Here is a 12,405-nt window from a genome sequence, read left to right as displayed (position 1 = left end):
GTATATATAACTTCAGTTGTGGACAAGTTCAACACATTATTCCCAGAGGCACAGTCATAATACTTCTAAAAAATTGAAATGGACCTCAGTCAAAGGTTGCCAACAGTACAGAGTTACTTTGCTCTGAATGCGATGTAGATTTGTATCCAGTCCTTCAGCTAAACCATTGTATTTACCTTTAGGAAGAAAACCAACAGGGCTTTCAATCTTGAAATCTGGGAAATCTTCAATATATCTAAAGTTTGTGCCATCTCTTTGGTGATGTCACAATACAATTTGATTTCTGTGTTTGGGAGAGTGGACACAGCTACAGATTAAAATAAATAAATAAATATACAAATAGACAAACAAAAAACCCCCACCACCATAAGTAAGTTGTTTGCCTGCAAGAAATTTGCATCTCTGCAAATGTTTGCATGCAGTTTTTTTTTGTTTTTTTTCATGCAACAATCTTGTGAGAAAACATAATCGCTCCAGAAATCAATGAGGGGATTGTTGTTTGCTGGGCCGTTTCAGTACACACAGTGACCTCTGTGTATTTTTGCCCTATACAACTGATTTTCAGTCACTTTTTTTTCTCCTTTTGTTTTTTATACATATAAAGTATTAAAACCAACACGTGTAGAAGAAGTTAGGCAGCCATCAAGTTGCATTTACAGCATAAGGAGGTTGTGAAATGTATTTTTATGCTTGTTTGATGTGTTTGACTGAGTTATCGTGTTTCCTTAATCCACACTAAATGTAAACAATCTTCAAGTAAGGCAAATTCAATTTAAATCATTTGAGTCATTAATTTTATTGCAGCTGTTACCTGATTAAAGTGAACAGTTTGAAATCCAGATGCAGATTATTCCAGTTCTCTGGGAATGGATATAACAGCTTCACACCTGCTCCGTGTTCTCCGTCCATATGTTGGCTCTTTTTGAAGGTGTTAACCTGCTGGAGCAGCTGAAAAGCAGAACAGATTAAAGTTTATGATAGAACTTCAGTTGCTACCTTAATCATCACCTCCTTTCATTTATTTTTAAACATAAATATTATGCTGAATATGGTCCTTGTAAATTAATGCTGTTTTTCAAGTTTTGCTTTGCATTTGTCATTTTCAGGATATAAATATGCACATATATGACATTATATCTTCTACAAGTAATTGGTAGTTCTGCATAAATGAGCCAAAGTAACCTTTTAATAATGCTGACTTTCTTCTTTGGTCTTTGTTGGTAAAAGATGAGTTAAAGTACATTGTAGTGCTAATTTTGATGCTTATAACTCTCTTGTTTTCATTTGCAGAAGGAGCTGAGTCTTCCCAGAAGAGGCAGTTTGTAAGTACCATCTTAAATGTTAAAGAGATATAAAGTAACTACCTCTTTTATTGATGCCCACTGTATTCATTGAAATAGTAAGGTGTGCTTGTCCATTCTTATGAGCAACATGAAACTCTTAGAAGCTGTCCATTCATTAGATTTGTTCAAATGAAAGGAAATATTTACATGAAAGTTTAAATAAAGTTGTAAAGATGCCACGATATACGTGTACACTGAACATAAAGCTGAACAGTATTCATGGTATTTGGAAGGTTTTCAGACTGTCTTACATTTTAGACATGTTGTCTTTCATCTAAAAATGTACTTTAATATTATTATGGACTTTCCCCAACTCTCTACCCATACTACAATAATACTACAGTACATGAAAAGTGGTGTTTTGAGTGCTTTGTAACTCGAGGATAAAACTCTGAAATACCTGGGAATGTCTGATTCTCAACATGTAGAAAACTGTTGGACAAAGGTGTGAGTTCAGTAGTTTTACTATGCAGATTTTCTTTCTTTCCCAGCTGTTCTGTGCTAGTTGATAAAGTATTAGCCTCATTTGGGCTCATTGTATTTTGTGTTGTTTGCCTAAAATAGCTGTTCTGTAACCTATTTAGCTAATACCTATATGAGTTCTTACCTTAAAGAGGTTTTACATATTGAAGGTGCTTGGTCATATACTCTCTAGAGTCTCTCTCTCTTAAGATGATGTAAGTAAGTGGAAAAACAAGTCAATTTTCCTTAAAAAATCCTTTTATAGCTGGAGAAGAATGGATCTTGTTAACCCATGGCATATAAATTAACCATATTATACATGTAATCATCTTGACATGTCAGCGTATATATGACAGCTCTTGATTTGTTTTGTTGGAATGGAGTACTTGCCTCCCCCCCCCCCCCCCCCCCCCCCCACACACACACACACACACACACACACACACACACACACATTTGCACTTATTCAGACTATCCTCCTCAGGCTGGCTGTTCACATTTGTGTTCACAAGCTTATCGAAGGTGCTCCATGGGCAGATGAGATGCAGCTTCAAGCCATGTGAAGCCATAAAAGACTTCCTCGACATCGATCCACTTTAGTTTGATTTATTTCCTGGTGGTGAGAGAGTTGTCATGACACCTTGCTGCTCTCGCTGCCACCTCACCAGAGAGGGCAGGTACTATAATGGAGGTGACCCATTACTAACATGCTGCTGTGAGATCACCAACTGCACTGGTGTATATTTAGCGAGCTAGAACCTCTACTGACCTTGGTAACCATAGTAATGCTGTTTGGATATGACAAACTTCATATGGTGGCTTCAGATGTATCAAAGCTTACTTTTATTTACTAAGCCAAAACATGGTTGTACTAATTTGTTATCTTTTAAAACAAGAAGAGAATATCAATTCTCATTAGTATTAGAGCTATATCCTCACTGTTGGTGCTTATTATGTGTGGTTGGGTCACATGTTGATATGACATGTACGAGCCGATTAAAGAATATGCTGGGGGGGAAAGCCAGATGCTCTGGCTACATCTTCTAATCAGTGTAAGAAAAAGTGCACTGAATTCAAAGTGCTTCCTTAGTGCTGGCTCAGTGTTGATTAAATCTCTGTAGTCTCTGAGGTTTTCTTGTGACAGAGAGCCATCTACTGAACATTTGATGTCATTAACATGCTGGCTGATGCCTTTTAATTAGCATTATCCACATTTTCTTTTCATTACTGAGGGCATTTGTGTTTATTTTTTTCCATGGCAGCAGAAGTGATGGATTACACCTCTTCAGACAGCCATATCTACACTTGTTTCCAGTATGAGTCATTCTAGTAGAGATATCAGTTTAACCTATTTATAGACTGACCTTAATAGTTGGAAGTCTTTTGCTGGGTTCTGAGACTAATTGAAAATCAATTATTTGTATGCAGATCAACATGGATCACAGGATTTCTTGACCATGGTTTTAGATCCTGTTTCTCATCCCCTGCCTAAATTATAGCCTTTTGCAGTTTTAGTGTACTAAACATGTCATTCTGTCTAGCATCATCAGCTGCTTTGCCATGCAACAGGATATTAAGTGGCTCTGTTGACTGTAGATTCTATTACATTTAGTTTAACAGATGCTCAACCATGCTTCATTAAGTCAGTCGCTAGTGTTTACGGAGACGTTTGAGTCCTGCTCACAGCTATTGCTAAATTTTAATTAGGTAGTCGACAAAATGTTATAGACCATTAAAAAAGATCAGTAGTTATTTCTTAAAACCATAAATGAGTTCCTTTGACATTGCTTGTTTGTATAGGCCAACAGTCCAAAACAGAAATATATTTACTTCCAGAAAGAAAAGGAAGGCAGCGTATCTAGAAAATTGGGTGTAGTTAAATCCCTTAACTTGAAAAAAAAAAAAAAAACGTGAAAATTTTCAAAGTTTTTATGATTCTTAGATTCATTTTTATTTGCACAGTAAGCAGGTTTTTTTTAAAATGATGTAATCAAACGCTAGCGGCATCTAGTGGTATCTGTCTACACACTGAACAGTTCAACATACAAGATACGGAAAACAGCTAGTTATTTTGTATTCAAGTACTCTTAGAGTTTATTAATTATTAATCCTTTATTTATCCAGGTAAAAAATCTCATTGAGCTTAAAAATCTCATTTCCAAGAGAGACCTGGCATCATAGCAACAAAAGTCACATACCACATAGGTATATAACATTTAAAACAAATACAATATCCCATACAAACATGTGTAAAATATACAATAACAGCACAGAGTAAGCTGAAATATTTCACAGTGGCTGCTGTAACAGTAGTAATCAATTATGTTAGTCACCAGAACGAGTACTTGCAAAATTCTGAAAATGTAAAAGTATTTCTTTTTTACTGCTATAGGTAGTGTATGTCAAGGCTGCAGTTCTATTGAAAATGAATGGCATACCGTATAATGATTAGTGTGTGTTCTAGTCTTCTAGTCTATGCGTACAGAAGAAAGATGCATACAAGCACATTAAAAACTATTTGTGACAAATAGTTTAGCTGCTGTGATAACTTGGATACGTTGGGTGTGGAATTACTTTGTGTTTCAGTAGAGAAAACTGATTTGCAAAAGTCAATATTCAAACAGTGCCACTGTGCTTTTCAGATCAACGATGGAAATGCCTCCAATTTAGCAAAGTACCTAAAAGATCTGTTTAAGAAATTCAAGGTTACTGAGTTCTAGTTGAACATCCAAGCATTATTCTTCGTATGTTATCCTGACATACATGGTACATTTTGTTTGAGGCAGCTGGGAAGGCCATATGCTAGGTGGGTAAGTTAATGTAACTAATATTAAGCTAATGTTACTAATAGGGTTAAGTTATGTTAGCTTACATTAGCCTTATATTAACCTACTATCATTCAGTCTGTATCGTATCAACAAAATATATGTTATTTTGGTAGCAAATTTAATCAAGAGTAATGTTATTCTTTTACTTATACACGCTATTGACTTTCTTTAACACACAATAACCATAAAGGTCAGTTTTACAGTGTGGAAACACAACAATACTGTTTACTACTGGTTACACTGCAGATTTGATGAGAACACCCAGATGCTGTGCTTCAGTTCTTACTCAGCATTGTTGCAGTAAAGGCAGAACATAATTGGATAATAAGTACCCAAGGGAAGCTGAACAAGCAAATAGGAAATCATTTGAAAAACCAGGTTTTAGCCCAAAGGTTATTGGAAAAAAGATGTTAATCTCGAAAAAAACGTAAGAAGAAAAATATCTCCACATGTCAGCTTTTAAAGGTAAATCAAAGGTTGGTTTAATCAGTGTAGTCCCAAACCATTTAATATAATTTGTCCTCCAAAATGTACAGAAGCTGTTCACTGAATTTCTCAAGGAAATTCTTTGTTATTGGTTATATCATTACCTAACCTTTGTTTCTTCTCTAACAAGTCTTTTTTTTTTAATGTGACATCATTTAGATGACAGTCCCAGGAATCAAGTTCCAGCACTGAGCAACTTTAAGCAAGCTGTTGAATTCAGGTCTTTTTAAATAAGGTTTACATATTTGTATTCATATACTGAGAGAAAGGTAAGAGGAAAGTATGCATGGATGGTTAGATGTTCTAAGGCGTTCCCAGGCCAGCTGAGAGATATAATCTCTCCAGCGTGTGCTGGGTCTGCCCCATTGATGCCTCTTGGGCGAGGTGTTCCTCTCCCAAGAGGCATCCTTGTCACCTGCTCAAACCATTTCAACTGGCTCCTTTCGATGTGGAGGAGCAGCAGCTCTGAGCCCTTCCCAGATGGTTGAACTCCTCACCCCTGTCCGTGATCTCGTTCTTTCGGTCACTGCCCACAGCAGTAGATTGACTGGTAAATTGAGAGCTTCGATTTTACACTTTACCACGACGGACCGGTACAGCATCCGCATCACTGCAGCCGCAGCACCGATCCGTCTGTCGATCTCCCTTCTCCCGTCACTCATGAACAAGACCCCGAGATACTTTAACTCCTCTACTTGGGGCAGGAAATCGTCCCTGAGCTGGAGTGGGCACTTCACCCTTTTCTAGCAGAGGACCAGGACTGTAACCTCTAGTTTGAATTAAGGTAGTATAAATCTATTGGATTTAGCATGTAGAACATATTGCCAACCACATCTGAAAGTGTTTTGTAGCTGTTGTAAGAAATTACAGTTTAAAAGCCGGCCAAGAAAGCCAATGTGATAATTCATGTAACAGTACACTGTCCCTTACAATAGCAGTGAATTAAAATGTTACCCTTGCGCACAAAGTATTGTGAAAAAAGTGAATTTTAATTTTAATTTAAACCTGTCTGCACATCCGGAAAAAAATAAAATAAATAAAAAATAAATATTTGACATTTTAAATAGCCGTACATTTGACCTTTTATACTCTAGATACAGCTTTACACCTCCTTATGTGGCACTTCCTGCTTTCTACGTCTGCAGTTAATGCAGTGTTTGGTGTCATCTGCAGTACCTCTTTGCTCCTCAGACATGTTCGTAGTAATAAAGAATTCATTAGTGTACTGTCTGAATGAGTGAGGTCTCCTTTGCCCTCTATATTTCTCCAGCCAAATCCAGGTTGCACAAAGCATCATCCTACAGCAGCTATCTTTTGCAGTTCCTGTAGCTGACTCATTGCAAACACGTTTTCTGGAAATGTGTTTCTTTTACAGAGTGATGTCAAATTATTCCTAATAACCTCAATCTTTTGTAACTCAGCAACTCATTCACAGATAATTTCCTGTGAGTCATTGACTCATTTCAACTTCTTGGGATCTTGATGGTCTGGCAGTACGAATAATTTTGCTGATGATGAATAATAATTTTCAGGGTGCTTTAAATTGCTCCAGGACACTCTGGGTGCGTCATCCTACTGTACTTCTTTGAGTTTCAGTTTATGGCTCCCTAGCTTAAACACAAGCACTTCATCATTTCTCAGTTTCGCTGCATGTCTCCCTTTAAAAACAAAGCAAAACCAAAAAACATCTTTGCAGTTATTTCTGCGAGTTTGATTTACAGTCCTGCTTCCTGTACATTGACGGAGGCAGACTGGCAGTTAGCGACGCATTTTGTTTCTCTTCTGAAGATGACATCATCCCTGTGCTTGTGTTGACATCGCACGGAGCAGCCTCACATTAGCGTCTGTCAAGGTGACTGCACGTCCAAGACTTGCGTTAAATTTCTGCTCCGTAGCAAGTCACCAGCTTGTGAAGGGGTTGTGGTGGTGGTGGGGGGGCACAAATGTGCATGTGTTTGAAGGAGCAGGAGGCGTGTATTAGGGGAGGGGAGAAGGGGTATTGTCCTGCCTCCATGCCCTCCGCAGGCAACTGAGGATCTCATTTGACAGCTTCAAGGTGGAACGTGGAAAGACCAAAACAAGAGCCGTAGCCCCCCCACCCCCTTTTTTCCCTTTTTTTTTTTTTTTTTTTAAACCCCCTCCCTTTTTTATACGGGGGAGAGAAAACCAATCCGTCTCATCGTCCTGTGGTGGCTGGGTTTGGCTCTTTGTCAGTGCAGGGGGGGGGGTAGTAGACAGGCAGTGTGAATGCATATCATGACCACAATAGAGCAAACGAGCACAGTTCAGCCATGAAAGCCCAGCGGGAGAGGCTGAGAATTCCAGGGCTGACGCTAGAGTGAGTATTTTCCTCCGTTATCCTACCCAGGAGACGGCTCCTCTGAAGTATGTAGCTTGATCCATCTCTGTGTCTTATTTGTTGCTGTCTTTTACTGTTGCTTTATGCTGTTTGCTGTGTTAGCATTAGCAGCAGCAGCACCTGCAGCAGGAAGTCTAAAGCCAGATCTTTAACAGCTAGGTAACAGCAGCTTACATGTGCTCGCGTGTCTGTGTTTATGTTTGTGTTCACAGATTTATGTTATCATGCACGGGCATGTGATGGACAGACAGATACTGTAACGTGCCACGAAAAAGGAGTGCCGCAACTGCACAATATGTTTTACTTGCTGGTGTGACACAAGCAAACAGTGCACACGTAGAAAGCATTCACAGAGCAACACCTATCAAGAGTGTTGAGACGATGTTTGTTAGATGAAGCAGTGAAGCGTTGAAGGCTGTGTGGTTTAAATGTCAGTTTCCGCTTTTATCACAGCTCTTGTCATTGGTTTGATTTCATACACTTTTTATTTAGGTCAACAAGGCATTTGTTATGGTTCCCTCCATTTGAGGATTTAAAATCTGCATTTCAGGATACATTTTTACAGTGTTAGTCATCCATCAAACTAGACTTTTCTAAAATGTTTGGAATGGAATTTAGCAGATAATGATTGTATAATATATTATGTCATATTTTAAAAATCTCCAAGCAAACATCGCCCACTAATTATATTTGCTGTGATACTCTTGTGATGTCGGGGCATACCAAATTGTGGTTCTGAATAAGGTTGGTGATGATATAATGATATAATTTTTCACATTGGCAGCGAATCCCAACAAAAGTGTTAAACTGAATTTCCTCTCCAGTGTTTCCCAAAGATTTAAACTGTAGTGATGGAAGGTAGACAGGAGTGCATAAAAGGAAGTGCTTTTAAAAAATAAATAATACCTGATATAATTTGTCACAAACACTAGAGAGGCAGATACTGAGTATTAAGTAAGTTCCTCGTTCAATGGATGGATTACAACTCCACTGTTTTGGACTGCAGCTGATAAAAATAGTCGCTGTTCTGCTCTTTCGGTGTAGCAGGTCCAATTCTCTGCTTGGTGCAGGTGCTTGTTAGACCCTGCAGCAGGTCTTCAGACCAAAACAAGGTCTGCTGTTGCAAGCTGCAATCCAGTACAGTTTGAGTACATCGAGACTGTGGGATGACAGACTCAGGTCCTTAATTTTGCTTAACTGCAGCTGGGTGGTTAGTGCACGATGATATCCCTGTGCTGGTGGTGTTTCTGTAACATCGTAATAATGGTGGTCTATGATCAATATTACAGCTGACCAATGACATTGTCTCAGTATTCCGTTAGCATAAGCCAAGATTGTTTGCTAGTGCTATTTATAAAACAAACACACACACACACACACACACACACACACACACACACACACACACACACACACACACAAAAACCAATCACTAGCAAGCCAAATTAAGTAATGTAGACTTTTTTCCTTTTTTCCCTACATTGCAAAGCTATTCCAACATGATTGGTCAGTTGCAACTTTGATCCCGATACCAAGATTATTATGATAATGCAGGTACAACAGCAACATGAGGATATCAGATGCAACATGGTTAGCAGTGATGAACTTTCAGAATAAGAGCAAGGGGATTGTCCAGTTGTAAATGGTTATTATTGTTTTGGACAATTCTATTGTTTTGAAAAATATACAAATAAATAATAAATTCAGACTATATTGTGCAAAAGGCACATATCTGGGAGCTAACTAACTTGGATAATTAATACATGTGTTACTGATTCAAAGTATCTACAGTTCACATGTCGTGGTTCTTGGGCAATATGAATGAAGTCTTAATGGTTGTGATGAAATGATTAGTGGTTTTAAGCTTAGCAGGGAAATGTCACTGTAAAAACCACATGGAGAGTTCTGGTTGTACCAGTCATCAGAAGAGTCTGTCGTAAAACATTCTCACCTTTACAGGACCAAATATTCTGCAGAGCAGACAGTTATGTTGAAAAATGACTCGATACACGAGGCCACATAGACTACAGTAGAGAAAGTGAAAGTCATTCTGTATGGGCTGACCAACAGGAGATTCACCGTCTCTAAAATCAGTTAAGACTGGTTAATCTATAACTGCTTTTATGAGCATTTTAGCGAACGCACATGATTGACATGTTTTGTTTTAGTCTGAATAGTCTACAAGGTCAGACATCCCCAATGTTAAACGAAAACTGGCGAACTAGACAAATGCCTCGGAGACCTGCTGTTCAAACACAACTTAAGTTCATTTGACAGGGATCATTTACTCTTCATGATGCTGCTGTTTTCATCTGGGCATGTGTCTGAGTTGTGGGGGTTTTGTCTTTGTGTGCGTGAGTGTGAGAGAGAGTGATAAAAGACAACTATTCACTAGAGTCCATTTAACTTGCAGCCTCACTCCCAGAAGCTTGAGCCCTACTCCCACTAGCCCTTGCAGTCCGTGCAGCCCACTGCACGCTTTTCATTTCTGGAGGTAAGCAAGAGTTCTTCAACCATGGATGTTTTGTTTTGAAGGGCCTGTTGGTGCATGTTACCTTGTCTTCACCTGTCATATGGCTCAAGCGCGACAACAAAATCATCTGCCATTGAAATGACATTGAAAGGGGAGGACGTGATACTTATATAATGTTGATAATGTCACCCCTTCCCCCATCTTGTCCCTCTCTGTTCTGAGGTTTAGGCTTCTCTTTCATGTGCTAAGTAGGATTTGTGGCATTTGCAATACATCAAAGTTAATTATGGTCTCAATCTGTGTGAATCCCAGGCTTGTTTCATTTAGGATTGAAGAGTATTCAAAACAGTAAAAGCTGGTAATGGTTCAACATCAGGGCTTATTGGTTAGATCTCAAATAGTTTATAATTAGATTTTAAATGATGCGTGTCACTCTGTCCTCTCTCCGTTCTCCACATTATACCTAGCCAGATGCTTTAAAACTGCGATTGTTCATGGGCCAACTATGTGTGCTTCACTTTGAAATGACAGAGTCGGGTTGAAGCCATCTTGCTGGTGAGGTAATGTTTGTATAACTACAGGTGAGCTGATCAGGCAGTCTGCACACATGGCATGAAAGCACTAGATGAGATCTTTGTGTCCTTGTGTCCTCTCTACAGTCTGTGAGTCTGTACAGTTTTAGCGAAAGCAGGTTTTTTTGCCTCCTATATTAAGTTTAGACAAACATTCTGCAGCATATTCTTTCACCATTGGCTCACTTTGAGTGAACAGTCTTAGAGTCAGTTCATTAAACATATATGTTTTACTGATATGAAGAGTGCCACGGTCTTCTGTCAGGTTTATTCAGCCTGAATCTAAAGCACACGTGCCAAGAAAAATGGGTGGAATCAAACTTGGAATGAATTTTTCTGCAGCTCATTCAAAACGCTCAATTCTGAGAATTTTCTGTATCAATGAATAGCATGAAAACACCCACCCATTTCACCTCTGGTCTCCTCTTGTTCCTGCTCAGCTTTCATAGAGAGTCAAGTGGAGCAGGTATTTAAGTGAGTCAGCTCCATACAAGAATGTAGAAAGGTTTTATTTTTATATATATTTATTGACATTTTCAGATTTTATTCATGTGCCAGTGGACATGGTCACAGTTAAGAAGCCAAATCAGAACACTTGTGGTGATCCTATAGGACCATTACATAGCAACACATGTACCATCATAATGTATATCAATATATATATCAACTGTTTTTTTTTTTTGTTTTTTGTTTTTTTGTTTTTGTTTTGTTTTTTGGATCTTTAGCCATCAGAATTGTTGTTGTCTGAAGGACAAGGAAGATGCCTAGCGGATTTACTTTACCAAGTGGATCATCATGCCCTTGCCATATTGGTCCATTTGATTGACATTTATTTTAGTTATGTATTTTTTTTATTTTCAGTTGTTACAGACGGGACTGAGGGATAGGACAGGGAAAAAGAAAGAAAGAGAGAGAGGGAGAGAAAGAAAAATAGAGGGGAGAAGAGATGGTGGGAAGGGGAAAGAAAGAAAATGTTTTGTTTCATGTTTTTTGCAATTTCATATTTAGATGGACAGTCGTGACCTGCCTTAGTGCTGATTAAAATGTGATTTTAGGTGCTTTTGAGAAATTAAACCTTTCATTTGCTGACATTTAATAAGAGATGTATAAATTTAAAGGCTGCACAGCAGTGTCTGAATGCGATATTATCTGGCAAGAGTTGCAAAATCTGTCTTTGAATATTAGTCCCAGTATTAGTTGAGCCATGTTCAACTTCTTTGCCTGACAACATAGTTGTTTGCCAGATCTCTGAGTCAGCAACACTGCTGCGTCAACACTGGCCTCAAATCCTTGAGGGCACTGGGGCTTTTCACGCAGTGCTAAAGATGGTGAATCCGGCCTTAAAAGATATTGACTCCATGGTCTGAAAACTGCAGAGTATTTGCTCTTTAAGAGATATGAAGATTTAGACTATATGGTCTAATAAAGTAAAATCAGAGATATTGCTGGTTGAACTGTTAACCCACTGGAACCTGCACTTAATAACATTTTCTGAAAATGTTTTTTTTTGGTTTAAAGTTACCCTATGGAGTAATTTACCGCCATTAGTGTTAATATGGTCACCATTAGATTAATAGAATCCAACATACAGGCAATTCACACGAGTCAAAGTGTTCTGACTCCTCTAAATCCTCAGTTTCAGGCTGACTTATTCTTAGTCTTGGCTTTTCATGTTCTCAGAGACTGTGACATGCCAAATACAGTGATCTTACAGTGAGCGCTTCTCTTACCTGCTGTTCAGATGTTGCTTTTACAAGGGGCAGCCAATCAAAAGAATTTTAAAATGACTAATTTTAGCCGTTGGATGAACTGACGAGCTTACCCAAGGACCCGCTTTAACATAAACAAAGATAGTTTCCATATTAGTTTTAAACTGAGTAAT

At 38.4% G+C, this 12,405-nt stretch overlaps 1 protein-coding gene across 14 annotated transcripts in view; it reads left to right on the top strand.

Moving 5' to 3' along the window:
* Positions 1–12,405, top strand: part of mast4 (microtubule associated serine/threonine kinase family member 4) — a 112,200-nt gene that overhangs the window by 60,997 nt on the left and 38,798 nt on the right. For 8 of the 14 annotated variants that reach the window (XM_082541851.1, XM_082541849.1, XM_082541841.1 and 5 more), the window contains 2 exons: positions 1,291–1,322; positions 9,892–9,972. In XM_082541851.1, coding sequence (XP_082397977.1) covers positions 1,291–1,322; positions 9,892–9,972 — 113 coding nt within the window. Of the gene's footprint in view, positions 1–1,290; positions 1,323–7,178; positions 7,458–9,891; positions 9,973–12,405 lie in introns of those variants that run through there. The other 6 variants (XM_082541843.1, XM_082541855.1, XM_082541856.1 and 3 more) reach the window with 2 other exon arrangements.

The sequence above is a fragment of the Aulonocara stuartgranti genome (assembly GCF_965226115.1).
Source record: "Aulonocara stuartgranti genome assembly, chromosome: 7".
NCBI lineage: Eukaryota > Metazoa > Chordata > Actinopteri > Cichliformes > Cichlidae > Aulonocara > Aulonocara stuartgranti.
The sequence above is the reverse complement of the archived record's forward strand: the minus strand, read 5'-3'. Positions and strand labels throughout refer to the sequence as shown.